Here is a 17,902-nt window from a genome sequence, read left to right as displayed (position 1 = left end):
TCATGATGAAAAAAGGAAATTCTTTAATAGTTTTTTCTCTTCATACCAAAACCAATTAATCCAAAAACTAAGAAAAGACTGAAATTTGACCTGTGGATTTACTCACAAGAGTAATGAAAGGATAGACTTACTTGAAAACGTTTAGAGCAACCACAACTGGAACTCCAAAGAGCTGAGTAATTTGAATCTGTTTCTGTAGATTACAGCAGCCATCAGCTACCAGCTGGAGGTTCTGTGCAATTAAATAAAAATTATTGGAAATGGTAAGATACATCAAGTCTTCTCCAGCCAAAGAATTTTCCGTAAATCAAACTGAACATAAACAGTGCTCATCATGTCAGTTGCAGGCAAGTAAAATGCTTCCACACAAAAATATTTTGGCACTTACTAATTCTTATTTCAATTAATAAGCAACAGACATATTTAAGTAACTAAGCTGTGTCCAAAATTTGTACATGAATGCATCGATCTCTTCTGGGACACAAGATGACAGTGCAGTGGGTGACTGATTGCCTGTCACGATTGTGAAAGGGCTGTTAGTCTATTTGTTTGCAAAGTTTATAAACAAACTACAGTAGTGGGGTGGTGTTTGACATACAGATGTGCTAGATGCATAGTCTAATCTATATATACAGATATATCCCAGTCAAAAGCACATTACTGGATTTCCTTATTTACTCTTTTACATCATGTTTTGTAGGCCTTGTCTTAATTGCAACAACACACATATCCTTAGCCCGATAAAGCCAAAAGACCAGAATTTGTCTACAGTGAAGAGACAAAGAAAACGAACATGTAGAATCCACTCTTGTTTAAAGAGTGACATCCAACATCAGACGTGAAGCACAAACAGATTAAACCTGTTGTTAAATGATCAGGTTAAGCTATCATTAATTTCAGGGAGTATCTTTGACCCCTAAACCACTCTGCTTTTGTGCTTCCATAAATGCCTGTATGATGAACTAGAATGAAGAGCTGATCAGTCTGAAAACTTAGTGGTCCTGGAAAAAGTTATTTTTCAGATAGTTCAGTTCCTCAGTACAATCTACCATGCAGTCACACACATAGCACACATAAGAGAGATAACACCAAGTGGCTGGGGGAGCATGAGATGGCTTTACCTGTTGGCAACGCCTGTTAAAGGTGTTCACTGAATGTCAGCATTATAGCGTGCTATTGTCAAACCTGAGGCTGCACACTAACCAGTCAGAGGAATGAGAAGTTCTGATTCTCAACACAAACATTATTTTGCCCCTTTAAACAAATACTTCTCCTACAGTTTTATATTGGTTCCTCTTACCTCTTCTGTGTATTCTTTCTTCAAGGGGGCACCAGCAGTTACCTGAAACAATAAACAGTCGAGGTCATCACAGGTTGACATTAGTCATAATCCTAAATGGTCATAAGTGCACTTTTGTTTCCTTTCTATACTGCCAGTCCGCACATACATTGTGCACAACATCGTACCTTGACTACGGCTTCTGTTTTATTCCAAGTTACACCAGTACGTGGAGTATAGCAACACTTTCTATTGTATTTGGGTGGCAAGATACAGGTAGTGACTCAGCAACTAGTTGTAAAAGATTTATTAGAGAGGAGGTAATTGGGTGCCATTCTACTTGCTTAGCAGCGCACCCACCAGCTGTGTAAAGACAATGGGCAGCAACCCCCAACAGCTGGCTGAAGGAATAACAGTAACACAGGTGACTAGAAGAGGAACATCATCTTTGGGTGTCCTGTAATTACTACTCATGGAAAGGAATTGCATGCAAATAATTTACTTTGCTGGAAAGCACAAAGATATGCAGACAGAGTATCACCAGGGTATTAAATTCAGTCTCCAAGGACCACATACATTGATCTCAGGAACGGGACTTAGTCACTTTTGTCTCAAGCATTGGTCTTGGTCCATTTTATAGTTAACTTTCCAGTAAATGTTATCTGGTACCCTACATGCCTCTCTGATGCATTATGTAAACAAATGAAAGCTTTATACTTGTAGAGACATAGATTGGATAGAAATATGTCTTCATGACTGTCTCTAAGTCCTATTTTTGCTAGATTGAATGATAATACATGTGACAACATACCTGCCTTGAGAGTCAGAGAAATATCATTAAAAATAAAGAAAACGTGCATTAGAAGTGGACTAAACTGATAGAAAGTTATATGTCAACCTGAAAGACCAAAAAATGACAGCTCAGCCTTAACTCTAAAAGATGATTAGCTATAAGGGAGACCATACATTCCAAAATTTTGTGGCTGTAGAAACAGCCCTGGTATTTTCACCCAGTGAGACTGTTTCCCTGGCAGCATCACTCTCTCAAATGCTGCTGGGCAGATGAAAGTGTTTCCAGGAGTTAAGTGTCTGTCTGCTTGGCTAGCAGACTCCGGTCTGATTGTATGACTGAGGAATACTTCTCTAGTCAGTAATCTGTACAAGTCTCTTCATGGCTTAAATAGCAAAAGTGATACAGTGACTTTTGGTACACTGGGAAAACACTTGCAAAATGTTATCAGTTACGTCAGCATCCCTGAGGGAGTTAACCTGAACAGATTAAAAGGACAGAAGGGGTTCCCATTATTGCAGTGAAAGTAATCTCAAAAACTTCACTAATAACGTTCCCTACTTCCACTCACTGCAACCCGAACTCTTCTCATTCCTCCTCACTGCCAACTTTCCCAGCTTGTGACTACTTCAGTGCACTTACAAACACTATTTCAAAAGGCAGGGAAAAGAATATATGTATATACTATAGCTTTTTTAAAAAAATGCAAACAAACTGCCCTCTGCCTCAGCAAGACTTAGTACTTCTTCAGAGCTCTTTCATTTGCGCCTTTCCACTCCTGTATTACCTTTGGAGGTAACATCTATATAATGAAGTAACTCAGGAGGAATATCTAAATACTGTCCCATAGGCTACCCCCAACATTTCTTAAACCAAGATATTTTACTTATTTCAAATATTAGCAACAATTTTATTTTCCAAGAAAGGTGCAAAAACTTACATTTGGCCCACCTCCATGCATCTTCAAAGCCCTCACTGTAGCAACAAGTACAACCACACTGGGAACCAAGCCAGAGGCTCTGCATTTGATGTTGAAGAATTTCTCCATCCCAATGTCAGCACCAAAGCCAGCTTCAGTTACTGTTAAACATTAAAAAAACAAAACAAAACCACACATAAAACATGCTTTCGGTTAAACACTAGGGGATATTTCTACTTTAGCATACAGTGCACTTAAATATACACCAGTACTCCGTTTTAAATGAACTTTCAAATAGAGGTCTATTTACATTACTGAGTCTGATTAGAAAACTATTCCCAACTCAGAAATAAATTATCTTATTCTTGATATGTACAATATGTCATCAAAAGTAGTCACATGGGGGAAAAACCCCAAGCAATCCAAAACAGCTTGAGTCAAAGTCTTTTAAAAACATCTAGTCCTCTAAAATAGCTTTTGCTATGTAATTATAGTTATTTAAAATGTTTGCAAATTCTTACAGACATAAGACTTCCCTACAGTACTACTTCTACCTTGATTTCACTAAAGATGTGCCTTCATCATAACTAACGGACCTAAATTCTTCTAGATTTGCAGAGCTTCTGGTCATCTCTTGCTTTTGTGGAGGGGATGTTTAATTATAAACACAAACCAGCAGTTACAGTAATTATCAGTGTTGAAGATACTATTAAACAGTGAACTCTATAAGGGGATTTTGCAACAAAGAAGTAGACATTAATGTAACACATCTCAGGAAAAAAATCTGTGCATACTTAAGATACACCTGGGAAAGTGTTTTTAGGAGAGATACAAATAAAGGAGAAGATAATCTGTATTAAATTATATCAGTCTCTTCAGAGATAATTTGCTCTGATTTGTCAAATAGCAATTGCTTCAATTGCCTTTTTAAAAATCCAAATAATTTCTTTTTATTAGACAAACAGAAGAACACAGCAATTAAAAGATTCAAGGGATTAAATCTCCTGTTGGTTGAAAATTTGCCAATGTAACTATTTCCCACCAGAACACAATGAAGAGTTTCATCCAATGTGTGCCTCTGGAAGATGTGAAGGGACTTGCAGCCAGACAAGTCAGGGTGGGAGAACAGCTTGCTCCAGAGGCTTCTAGACCTGACTCCAAGCAGGGCTGGTAAGGTGTCCTCATAACCCCAATCAGCTTGGAAAAACTAGTAAATTCCCTTTTCTTTCTCTCCCTCTTTCCAGCAGTTTTGAGTCTCATGCTTAGGAGGGGAGGGGACCACAAACAGCTGACTGAACATTTCAGGGCTGGAAACCTTCATCAGGGTCAAGGAGAAGGTACAGATCTGCTCTGCTGATGTGGGAGAAAGCATCTTTCTGTTGGCAGCTGATGTGCTTTAGGAAGTCCCAGCCTTTGTGCATTTGTCCTCACCCCACCAGTCCTTTTCCACCTCTTCTTCATTTTGCACAGGCTGAAACAATTGCCTGCGTGGCTCTGCTCAGAGGGAGGAAATGGCTGCTGGGGCTGGGGGAGGAAGCAAGGGCTAGCAAACAAGGGGGTGGGCACATGGGGGGAGCAGGGACCTCTTGAAATAACAACATGGCAAGCACCATGATTAACATTCTCCATAATCATTGTAATAAGTATATTATCTTTTTCTGAATAGCCCTGAGAAAAACAGACATACCAAACATAGAAACAAAAACAAAAACAACAAAAAAAAAGGGAAAAAAAAAAAAAAGGAAAAAAGAGGTTTACACAAATACAATAATTCACAGGAACAAAGCTAATGTCAGGATAAGTCATATTAAAAGCAGAGCCATGGATCACATGTCTGCTTTCCAGTAACCCCCATTCTTCTTCTCCAGTCTCTTATGTGGCACAGTGTGATTAATGAGAACTCTGAGTCAGGAATATATAACCACGATCAATCTTTAACATAAACAACAGATAAACTACCAAGTACTTGAGAGGGTGGGAAAATAATTTGCCTCTTACAGAGATTGCCAGTGTATAGACATAGCATTCTCCTAACGTTTCCAAAGAAAGTTTCCAGGGAGTTAATACTTCTCATGCCAAGCCTTTTCAAGGGTCAGTTTTCCTTAGAGAAAGGGGGATTGCAAGTCTACCTTTCAGTGAGCGAAAAGCAGAGATGTCAGCCTTCCAGTAGGCACAGCAACTGCTCATGCAGCGCTCCACAGTTCTCAGGGGGGTGCTAGCCACCCTTCAAGGCAGGCCAGGCAGCCAGGGCAAACGCCCAGGAAAGCTGCGCAGGGGCACTTACCTGGGTAGCTGTGCATATTCCTCTATTCTTTGTAATGCTTTCCTTTGATATGGAGGGCAAAAGGCACATTTGCTTGAACAACCCAAATCCTATATCGACATCTGAAAAGCTAACAGAACACCAGTGTTCACCAGAGCGAGTGCTACAACATGGAGAATAGGATTTCTTTGCTTGAAGCAGAGGCAAGAGAGAGGAGTATTGGTGTTTTCTCCAGTGTGCAGAAGGAAACTGGATGTAGTAAAAAAGCTGGCTAGATGCAAGTTGCAACTTCAATTTATTTTCTCCAAGGAATAGCAAAAAGAGAGTAATATGCCAAGCTACTACATTTTAAAATCTTTGTGTTGAAATGCTCAATACAGTTACTTTCAGATTGTTTCCTGCTTTCAAATGAAAGTGTCAATGAAAAACAAATACAGACTATGAACAGAAAGTTTCAGGCTAGTCCATGTTTAGAGATTATGAGATAAAACAGCTAATTGCTTTAAATGTAACAACAGAAATTCAAAGTAATACTTGGGTTCATTTATTTGGGCCATCATTTCTCACACATGGTTTGTCAAAGAAGGCAGATTACAGGTGAACTGATGAAGATTTTTGGGAACAAATATCTACCTAAGCAGATGTGGTCTGCCATACCTCAACTGGAGAAAAGTTTATGGCACAACCACTACCATGTGCCTACACAGAGTCTACCCAGCGTCAGGCCCCCTCCCCAAAAGCCTCTTCACCATGCTGTCCCCTGCCCCGTGAATCACTGCTATCTGGGCTGCTGCCCTGCAGGCAGGTAGGGGGTTTGTAACAGATGACAACCTGACTTTAACTGCTTGCTTTGATTTCCTGGCCACAAACACAGCAGTTCTAATGAAAGTAAAGAGGTAAATGATTTGTCTCCAGCAAGCTCATAGAAAACACATAGGTGTTTGCACTTCCAGCCTGAGAACACAACCCCATGGCAACATATGCTGACCCAGATAAGGGATTTTACAGCCCCAGGCCTTGCTTTGCATTCTGCATACCCTTTGTGCATTGACAAGACTGGACAATGACCTGGACAAATACTAAAAGAGTATTTTCTGGGTGTAATTTTCAGTGAGTACAGCTCTCTGGTCTCTTTCACTGAGTGATACAAAACCTAATTCTACAAATACTCTGTTGTTTGATTTTATGCTTCAATTTTATAGTACAAGTATCATAAGGAACATTAAAATGAAGATTAATAATTAAAATTTCATATATCAGCAGTGCATTACTATTACATTACTTTTAATAGTGGGCCAAGGGTCAAATCTAGAAATTAATATACATATATATAGGTGAAGTAAACTTCATCAAAATGCTCCAATAAGTTCAAATAATTTCTTATCATATAAGATCCATGTGAGGGTGACCAAAATCTAGGCTCATTCTAACACACATCAGGTAAATGGGGAATCTTGGTTCAAAACAACAGTAGGCAAAACACAACACACGATTACTGTAGGTCTTTCTACAGGTCATTTATATAACATCTACTTCACTCAGTTCAGCTACCAAAATCACCAACTAGCCATAACTTTCATGCAGAGCAAGAACTCAAAATATCCAAATTAGATTCAAAAGGGGAAGAAAAAGCTCATAAATGTGAAATTAGGCAATAGCAATGATGCAAAGTCTGTCAGGCAGTATAAGGTCAGAACAATCGATACTCTTCACTGAAGTCTCTAAACCCACTTCAAGGTACAGGCAAATAAACAAATTATTCTGATGGTTTTGTTTCTTGTTTATAATTACCAGAACGTCTTCATGGAATTACTGCCTTGCCAACACATCTGGGAATATTTTATCACCTACACATGACAATACCTTAAATAGAAAGTGTCATGGTTTAAGCAGCTAATCAGATTTCATCACCATGCTTAATACAAAATGTAATTTTTCTCCATCTAAAAATACATCTGTCATGCTATGGCTGCATAAAGTGGTTCCACATTAGCCTCACATTTACATACTGCTTAAAAACCTTACAGAAAGTGATGTTTATAATTTTTTTTAAAAGATATTTCACCCACAATTGAACTTCATGTAAACTGAGGGTAATTTCTAGTGAAAGTAGCTTTTCCCTACTCAGCCCCTTCTATCAACAGATCAATGTCAAAATAAAACATTTCTACTATAAAGGGCCAAGTCAGATGCATACACATGAGGTGAAGCTTTAGGACATGAATTGTGAGCCTGGATTCTTGAACAATGTAAAAGGAAATGGAAACTCTGAGCTGCAAGCTGCCATTTACTCTCCACATGTAAACATATCTGTTCTGGTGCAGCTGTCTGCTGGTAAACTCAGGAAAAGAAGAGTTCAAAGTCACAGAAGCACATGAACTGTGAACCTGAAGCTGGAGGCATGCTAGCTGTAAAGTACTGATACATTCTTGTTCAAGTGAAAAATACCAAGGTGCACAACCGCCAAGATAAACTAGGATGATCAGTGACTTCTCTAACAGGATATCATATTTTTGTTAGTATAGCTAGGGATGAATAAACCAGATGTTTGTCCATTCTGACTCTAGCAATTATGTGATGTGAACTTCCATTATTATAACGGACTTTGGAATGTAACTGATACTTCTTTTTTCTCTTTCTTTTTTCTTCCCCCCCCCTTCTCACCTAACATAAGGAATTTTCCTGATCATTTTTCTTCTAATGCATTCTCAGATGGCATGCAACACAGGCACTCACTGCTACCACTGCTGAACACAAAGCCCAGCAGAAAACTACACATGCATATATTAAAGGCTGAACATTTTTCATGCCATGAAGAAAACAGTTTACATTGGCTATCAACTTTATGTTGTTGTTATGAGCCCTAAGAGAAAAGGTAATGGGAAAAATATTTGCCACTTAGTTTAACAGAACATAAGCTCATTGGAAGTAATAGGGACTTTTTACCCTTTGCTAAAGAAAGATGCCAGGGTAGTGTGTGGTCTGCAGAGGTATGGGCACTGGAGGTTTCTGACTGCTGATCCCCAGGCCACGATTTTGACTGAACCAGCAGATATGGCAGTCCTGGATTCTTAAGCCAAAAGGATCACACTTTTAACAGCTATTAATGGGTTTTCTTCCACAAGAAGTACTGACCAAAATCAATTTTATTCTCAGAAAACAGATCATATGAAGTTACGTTCAATACTAGTTTACCATTCACTCGAGAGTCTGCATGGAAGTCTCTCCAAACATAGACAGTGAGCATCCCACCTGCATTGAGCACCCCCTTATAAATGCCTGGTTTCTGGTTCCACCAGTGTACCCTCCAAGCTGCAATACTCAAGCTCTAGCACTTGAGACCTCTCCTAATATAAATTTATTTGGAGGGAAAAAAAAAAGTCTCCTGGAAATTTTCAGCTTCTCCATACAAACAAAATACGTCAGCTGAAAACAAAGATTTACATTCAAGATGTACCCTATGGCATACCCTATGGCAGCAGCAGTTCAATTCATGCTGCTTTCCTCCAAAGGAGACACGGTGTCCAGTGGCCGAAAGTCTCAGGCCTCAGCCGACTGTCACCGCCTCCTGGCAGCAAGCTCTGCACAGGGAGCTCGGCTCCCAGGAATATACTTCGTTTAAGTGCTGATTCCCTTGGGACTCCATAACAAGCTATTTCAACCTTTTGCTCAGAAACATTTATTTTTCCATAAGAGATGAATTTTACCATTGAAATGCAGAGCAGCTTTAAATGAGAAACTAAAGGTTACAGCATAACCTCTTGCAGTTACTCACTTTAAATACCAGTTGCTGTTAACTTTCCAAGAACATCCCATACATTAAACAAATGAATAGGCACAATGACTCATATAGATTACTCCCAGACCATAGACAAAAAACTAGCAGAAAGTTCGCTTTATTTACTACAAGCCAGACAGCCGAAGATAACTCTTAAATATCTATTCTCTCACAATTAAGGATACAATTCCTGCCTACAAAGCACCAATTCAGGGCATGGTTTTACACCATGGCTGAACCAAATGAGCACGGTGCCTTGCTGAAAGGGCAATTCCTGTCCCCTCTTAAGTCTTCCAGCTTTCTCCCTTGCTCCCTCCTTCCCTGCTACCCAGACTTCCCCCAGGCTTTGGCATTCATCTAATTGGAAGGTAAACTGTTGTAATTTGCTAACCAGAAAATAAATGAACAGAAAAACACAGAAAAAAAAAAAAAAAACAAACCAAACTTTTTTCTACTGGGTTAGATTTGAATCAGCTGAAGTGAGACCAGACAAGTGGCTTCACATGTTCAAACAAGCAGCAAAAGCAGAGAAGCAGAAGCAGGGGAAGGAAGGGAGACTAATTTCAACAGTGGCAAACTGTTAATTCATCCCTAGCCACCTTGTCAAACAATACTCTGATATTTCGAATGTAAAATTTGACATCTTCTCACAGCTGAATAGTAATGAGCTCATTATTTAGATTTATTACTAGAGATTAAAAACCTAAAGACATCTTACAAACCACAAACAATTAATTCTAATAGAAATAAAGTGAGCTGTATGTGGCTTCACAGTCTACGTGTTTCTCTGAATCTCTCTGCTAAGCCTGCTGGGTTTTACACCCACTTTCTCTTAACTCCTGTGTCCCATAGTCATGTAAAGGCCCATAACTCATAGGGTAAGTGTTCACCCCTGACATGAATTGTAATGCATAGCTGAATACACTAACCAAACATACACAACACAGTTCACCCTTTTCTAACCTCCTTCTGTTACAATAGTAACTAGAAAAATTCCAACAAAAGAACTGTGAATTTTAGGTTGCATCTTTTTACCATTCATAGCACGTTTCCTTTGAGGTAACATAGTATCATTTGCTCATAAGACAGATGACCACGTTTTTAAAATGGAGCACAATTAATGGCACAGGAATAAGGCAATTACGTTTTCTCATACTTAAGAGATGATCATGGCCTTTGGCAAAGAATTATTAGCCGTCTGGTAATTACAAAATTAAAACCTCACTGCTTTTTTATTTGGAGTTGCATGGAAGGAATAATTAGCAGCACTGATGGATCTTCATTTAAGGCAGTTCTATAATTCTTCAACTGCAAGAAGTATATTAACTTATGGTACCCACAGTAATACCCTAAGTGCTTAAAATAAATTTCATCACATCTAAACCATGTTTCTCTCCATGTATCTCATTACCAGACTTTCATTTACTTTCACTTTTAAAAGATCCATTTGACTGAAGCTGCTGCCACAAATACAACTTCCATTAAACTGAAGCTGCTGCCACAAATACACCTTCCATTAAACTGAAGCTGCTCTCTGTTGAGCTCTCAGGCTTTGGCTCCTCCTACTCCCCTTGGAAGAGCCATAGAATATGGACTTTGAATACGCTTTGAGAAGTCATGTTACAAGCATCTGAGAAACACCAACTTCAAGAGGCAGGCAGAGAGTCTGAAGATCTCTTCTGTGGAAAAGTTCTACTCATTTCATCAAATGGCCATGAAGTAACACCTACCTTAGCACAAATATAGCACTTTATGAAAAAGGAAAGGGCATGCAAAGAAGCAGAACACCACTTCAGCACAGGTCCTGGAAGACGACATGCTTTCTAAAGAGCAGCAGAAATACAATCAGGCAACAAGTGATGATACATGGTAGGGAATGCTGAATACATAATTTTTTGCAGCCATATAAGGTACCCCCAGAGCCTATCAAAACTCCGAGAGACAAAATCCATTTAACCAACTACCACCACCTGCTGGGCTGTGGGTCTTCATGTGCTCCTGGCAAGCCTTCAGATGGGCACAGCTATGAGAGGTGCCAAGGCCAGGAGATCACCTTGCCAGCCCCACACGGCTCCTTCTTGCTCTTATCACAAAAGTGCCTGTTTGTGGGTGGCAGGAGAGTAGTGTCAGCTGAGGAGGATGCCACATAACAAAGAGCCGCCACTGAATCAGGATGATCAATGCTCCTGTCACTTGGTGCAATCACCCGAGGCATGCCAGGCATGGAGTCATCAATCACTGCAGTGTAAGCCTACCCCATATCGCATGAAACTATTCGCCTTGGGCTGCTGCCTTGTTAAAACTCCCCCAGACTCTTTACCGAGGCACACATTTTGAGAAGTACTCCCCACTCTGCCCTTCTAAAATCCCGAGTGCTTACTTATTATGATAATGATTTTGCCCATGGCGTCTTTTCAGCGTACATGTAGTGAATCCTCCTCCTAGGAGGAAGAACAGGTTCTGGTTTTATTCCATTCCACTCAGTCTTTGTTAGGAGACAGAATGCCTTCCCTTTGTGTTTGGCCTGGGAGGGGACACCAACAACACTACTCTTGACAAAACTACTGGGGCATGTTTTAGAAATTCATGGAAAAAGGCATCTCCTGTTGTGTATCCCCAGGAAGAAGAGTACTGCACTGCATTAGCAGTTTCTGTTGATGAAAAAATGGCCCAGTGAGATATTTGGTGCAAAGGCTGTATATTACAAGACCATCCCAAGAGCTTAGTTGGAGAGCTCTGTGCTGGTGGAAAATCTACAAAGAGTGCAATATACCTATCACACACATACAGAATTTAAGATATCAATACATGGAAAGACTTCATAGAAAGAGAAAGCACCAGATACTGTTAGTAGTATTTTAGGAGATGGAAGAAAATGCCCATTGGTGAGAACATGCAGCATAAGCCACAGAAGAGCAGACGAGGGTAAAAGAAGCAGGCATGTAAAGCCTACTGTGCTGCACAGACTTTGAGAAATAGCCACATGCATGGAGAAATGCAGCAGGAACAACTCTGGAAACTGTGGAAGCTTTTCAGATATAAGCCCTCCAACACCTTGTGCAGGTAGGTATTAGCCCGGTTGTAATCACCTATATTTTTAAAATAAACTGTACAAACCCAGTATTTGAACCTCTACTCAAAAGTTTAAGATTGATGGCTTGTGAAAAACTTATTAATATGTATTTACTGCTTTCCCTGTAATTTTTGGATGAGGAAAAAGGACTCAGCTGGTTAAAACTGCTGTGGAAGATAACTGTGTCTGTTGAACCATATGTGTGTGCATATGTGTAATCTATCTTGTAAAAAGAATTACAAACTGAGGAGAGTGAAGGTACTAAGGTCACACGTGAACAAATCCCACATGGAGAAGGATATTTCCACATGGATTTCCCAATTAAGAACACAACCAAAACCAAAATCAAACCAAACCATAATTTTGCTAGTTTACAAGACAAATCCTTTCAACTGCTCATGGTTAAGGCATTCTTTAATGCTTGTTGTTAATTTTTACACTTAACCACAGTTCATGTAATCAAGGCAACAGAATTGCCATCGCAAACTACCCATTACCATTTTTGAAATATTTGTACATTATTAGCAGATTCCCCTTCACTACAGATTATAAATTATTATTTTCTTTTTTCAGTTTCTCTTCATAATTACCCATCATCCTGTCATCTCAGCTACTCTTGTTGTCCTTGGCCCTCCCCTGCATTTTTGTGCTTTCTCGCTCCTGGTGCGGTGAAGGACCCCAGACTGTACACTGAATTCAGTCTAATTGGCTGCAGGAAAAGCTGAACCTGCAACCCTGGATTTATGAAGCTGTTACTCAGCCTCTTGGGAGCTCTGTCTGAGATGCAGTAGATGGAGGCAGCAGAGAGATGCAGTGTCCTCGTGCATGTAAAGCATCTGCTCTGTCCCTGAAGCTTCACTCCCAGTCAGAGCTTGCAGTCAGGGCTAAGTTGAAGACACATTTACAAGCATGTGTCTTATTACTGCAGGAAGCAAAGTTGAAGAGTTTGAGACTGTCAGCTTCAATAAAGCTGTCAGCATAGCAAATCAAGGATAAAGGGGCCAATGAAAACACCCACCATATAAAAGACAGATAGGCCACCCAAGATTTAAAAATGGTTGTAATCCACATTTTCTCTTACTGTATTTGAATCTAATCTGTTTTCTCAATCAAGTAAAATTAATTGCATAGCAGTTATATAAACCCACAAAAATAAAATTACCAGGTCAGAGCAGCAAACTAACCCTGATATACCATTTAGGATATTAATCTTTCCTTTTAATGCATTATTTTATAGAATCAGAGAGCAGTCTCCAAACACTTTCAAATACTGTCAACATCTGACCTTCAAAAGCACTTTGGCTATTTGCCAAAGCAACACTCTTCCCATTAACGAATCATACTGACCATACATAACCTAGCATTATTTGCAATCTAATTAACATGTTTAGAAATGGTTTAGAAACAGATTTATATTCCTAGTCATGTTTTCTCAATATTTTTCTTTAAAGCTAATTGCACCAGGACATAAGATCAGATGTGTAAGCAAACTTAATTTCTGTTTTTAAAGAGAAATAACTATTTTCTGTTAAAATCATTTAGAAATTCCCAGCATACAATGACACTTATGGTTTCTTGTTTGAAAATTTAAAAAAACCTATGATTTGAAGTCAGCATACTTTCAGAGAAATCACAGTATTTTTCTTTTATGTTGTTTTATCATAGAGGCAAACCAAATACCTGCAAATAAAAATCTTAGGAACCCTTTGCATATGTATTTTTCTTCCAAGAACACCTAAAGACATACCGTAACTATATTTCCCCAAAACACGGCATTATTTCAGTTAGGCTGGTAGAAAGGGTAGCACAGGACAAGAAGAAAAAATTTTGGAGTTCTGATCGCAAAGAATAAAATGTAGCTTTGAACAATTCTCCCTGAAATGCCTATTAACTGAGCTCTCAGTGTGCATATGTTTATACCCGTGGAAAACAGAAAGTCAACTCTGATAAATATAAACTTGCACTAGGTTATATTATGAGTCTGCCAACTATAATTACCATAATCAAAAATGGAAATACATCTATTTATGTCCTTAGCACAATTCACATATTTATTGACTTCTCTACAGCCTTAAAGATTTAACTGAACAGTTCACAAAGTAAATAAACAAACATTGCCCCCTCCATATTTGTATATTATTAACAATTTTAATTACAGAAGCTTTCAGAAAACAAAGCACTTCTGCCTGTAGATTCAGAACAATGACTCAGAAAATAAAAAGCAAAAAACTGTTTATCCAACATGATGGAAATATCTGAACAAACATAATTCTTATGCAAATAGTCCATAAAAATAACATTAGATTTCAGTATCAAAAAGCCAGTAAAACAAACAACAAAAATCTAATGACGAGCTTTCATTTTCAAATTATATTAAAAATAAACCATCCACTAAAATTAAAATTCAGCCTTTGAAGTGAGACTTGAACTCTTTATCCCTACTCTGCCCTGCTGACCCTTGCTAAAGGGTGTAAGTCAATATGAAATACTCACAAATGGAGAGAGGATGATGGATTTTCTGCCAAATAACCCTAAGCAAAAGTGACGCTGTTACCTAGGGAGCCTGCTTTTATTTCCTTTGCCAAGTGATGAATTAAGAGAACTTCCTAGCATATATGATGTTTTACTGCTTGCATTTTTTAACCTCTGGTTCTTTTCTTCTTATCAATAAAAGCAATACAACCAGTAGGCAACAAAAGAACAAAAGGAACTGCTTATTTGCTCCTTATGAGTTGGGAGTTTTAAAACTAGTTAAGGTTGCTAACTCAGGGAGGGAAGGGAAAATAAATAGCACAGAAGTTGCAATGTCATCAGTTTCTACTCAGTAGAATGATATTTTATTTATTAGGAACTGGGCAGTGCCTCTACTTTCTGAATGAATGATAGATCCTTCCTATCTATTTTTACCTCTGGATAACTGTCCTGTGACAGAGAATAATGGATAGTCTTTAACAGTTGTACACTCCATACTTTTAATTTATGAATGTCAATGACAGAGGAAAGAGTTGTGTTAAGCTCTAACATGTTGCAGAAGAGGTCAGCATACAGGGCATTAAAATACCATGTCTGCTTGTCAGTGAATTCCTGATGCATGTTTAAGTACTGGCAGCTGCCATAGCTCTACAAAACCCCTGTTACCTTAAAGTTCCTATTACTCTAGTGTTTGGCTTCTCCCCATTTGCTATGGTGAGACAGTTCTTGCCCCCAGGAAAGCTTATAAACTGAAAAAACAAATCAGGAAGGATGGGATTACATATACAGGCACGAAGGCAGAAATTACTTGCTTAAGGACACAAAGCTAGTAGAGGATGGAGGTGGTAACAAGATGTATGCCTCCTGACATGCACTACAGTGCCTCAGACACGAGACAGACCTGGAGTTCTCAATCAGAGAACGTGTGCTGCTGGTGACGAGCGGTGGACTCAGCAGCTCCGTCTTCTCATCTTTTACCGGGCAAGAAATAAGAGAAAGAGGAGATCTCCTAAGACACCATCTCTTCAGGAGACAGCCAGCTCTAGTTACCAGCCAGTCAGCAGGAACGTTCATGCCGCCCCTCCTGACACCCCATAGTCATCATGGCAAATCCCTCAGGCGTGCAATCCCTATCCAAACACTATCTCACTACATCTCCCTTCTACTCTGAAAACTCATACAAAGAGAGGAAAGCATGGCTTTTTCAATTAAGCTATGCACGTCCAGTTCTCTGCTTGCTTCTGACCCAGCCAGCTCAGTTATGGTGTGACACTTTACTAAGCACACAGCTGACGTGTCACTTCACAGCGCTCAGTCTGTGAGAAAACCATGCAATTCCTTTGCCAGTGAGGCACAGAGTAGCATCCATCTACCAGCAAAGTTTCAAAAAAACCTTGAAAACAATGATGTAAAGCCACATGATCTCTTAATTATTTTCCATCATGTCATCGTTATGTTTTAAATTGCCTTCTTCACGCTGAAATCACTTCACCAAACTTCTCTAAATGTACTAATTAAAATGTCTGGTCTCTCACTGACATCTGGCTTGAGAACCGTGGTAACTCCTGGTCACTAGGAGGAAAGGCAGCCAAATACATAGCTTTGTTATCCTGTAGGGTAGACTTTCTGAGCAGAAGATACGTAAATATTAATTACACAAGCTCAAAAAAAGACAGACAGTTGCTACACTAGAGAATGAGCATCAGAGCATGCAAAGGAAATTAAAACAAATTGTGAGGGTTTTCAGCCACACAAATTAAAAGGTAGAGTCTAATAAAGTGAAGTCAGCATAACATAGTAAAGATGAAATTTAAAAAAAGCAAAATATGTAAGGGCTGACTGCATTACTCTTAACAAAGAGGGAATCAGGAGTTCGAAAATTCTGGAAGTAAAAAAAAAAAAGAACCTATAAAGCTTGTACCAGCATTTTCTCTTGGTTCCTTATACCTGAAAAGTATCAAAACCTGTATTAAGTAATGTAAGAGGAGTGGGGAGGGAATCTGAGTGACTACAGGCTTAATGGTTTTCAAACAGATTTTAAAGAAAATAATATTAAAAAAAAAAAATTGAGATAAGAAAGAAAGACAACCTTTGTCTACCAGAGGCAGTCTATGCCAGATACAAATCTTTCTCCATCAATGGCAATGTAACAACATCTCATCCATGTGGCCTTCAGGAAAAAAACTTGCTACATCAATACATAGGAGTGTGTTAGCAAGGCTAGGAAAAAAAATACAATTGCATGATTGAGAGAGAATAGGCAGTCATGCTAGGAGAACTGTGGGATGGGAGACAGGACCAGCCTGAGGGCTCTCAGATAGTATTTGCTAAACAACGTCAGCAGAAAGACTGAGTAACACTGATGGAGTTTATTGGCAATGACAAAGTTTGAAAGCAACACCAATGTGGAGAGGAACTAGGATACCACACAGATGCCATGGGGTTTAGGAAGAGATAAACTAAAACAAATAAAGTTGTTAGTAAATAGCCATTGCCATTGGAGATTAATGACAAAAATCTGACCTACAATTTGGGAACTTCATACTTGGAAACATCAGAAAAAAGTCTGGGAACCTAGCTGTATTAAATCAATCACAGAATGAGTGATGTATGGAAAATGAGAAAAAAAAAGGTGATTGATCTCAGGATAAACATCAGCAAGGTAAGACTGCCTTTGCAGAGCTCTGTGAGTGCACCTATGTTGAAGAAAGTGAATACTGTAACAGGCCCAAAAACTGAAAAAGCAGATTGGCTGTGTTATAGGAATGGCAAACCTAGCACTAATTATAAAAGATGAGAAAAGCTGTACTTGTTTAGTTAGACAGACAGTATAAAAATTATCAACTGAGAAGACTAAGTTGTAACACAGTATTACAGAACAAGAGCAAATGAGTCCAAATTGGCCATGGAAACCCAGCTAACTTACCAGTAGTAGCTGTAAGAGTTAAAAATCCTAGCTAGTTTCAAACTGGAGCTCAGTCATTTTATGAAGGAGATCATCTGATATGCTTATCAGATAAAGCAGAGAACTCAGCTAAATGGTTGATGATTTATAATTACATATTCTTTTATTCCTGTAAAGTGCCTCTCATAATTCTGAATATCAACAACAGATTTGGGAACATACATTTAAAAATATGTTTTGTAGCAAGGGAATGCCAAGTGAATTTTTAACACTTCATAGATTTATTTTTTCTTTAAAGGGAAGAAGGTAAAATCTCACTACAAGACAGTCTATAATTTGGGAGCTTTTATCCTCAAAATAGCATCACTTCTCCTTATAGGGCAAAACATCACTTTTTTAAAGACAAGTGTAATATTAGTTAGA

General features: G+C 38.8%; 1 protein-coding gene across 1 annotated transcript in view; it reads right to left on the bottom strand.

Annotated features, from left to right (window-relative positions):
* Window positions 1-17,902, bottom strand: part of MTHFD1L (methylenetetrahydrofolate dehydrogenase (NADP+ dependent) 1 like) — a 155,985-nt gene that overhangs the window by 63,588 nt on the left and 74,495 nt on the right. Inside the window, exons 21-23 of the mRNA XM_042795947.1 lie at window positions 3,010-3,149; window positions 1,301-1,342; window positions 132-232 (exon numbers count right to left, since the gene is read on the bottom strand). Of these exons, the coding sequence (XP_042651881.1) occupies window positions 132-232; window positions 1,301-1,342; window positions 3,010-3,149 (283 nt within the window). The remainder of the gene's footprint in view (window positions 1-131; window positions 233-1,300; window positions 1,343-3,009; window positions 3,150-17,902) is intronic.

The sequence above is a fragment of the Tyto alba genome, unplaced genomic scaffold, assembly GCF_018691265.1.
Source record: "Tyto alba isolate M040663 unplaced genomic scaffold, T.alba_DEE_v4.0 Super-Scaffold_22, whole genome shotgun sequence".
NCBI lineage: Eukaryota > Metazoa > Chordata > Aves > Strigiformes > Tytonidae > Tyto > Tyto alba.
Note: the sequence above shows the minus strand (reverse complement) of the source record. Positions and strands in the feature narration are given on the sequence as shown.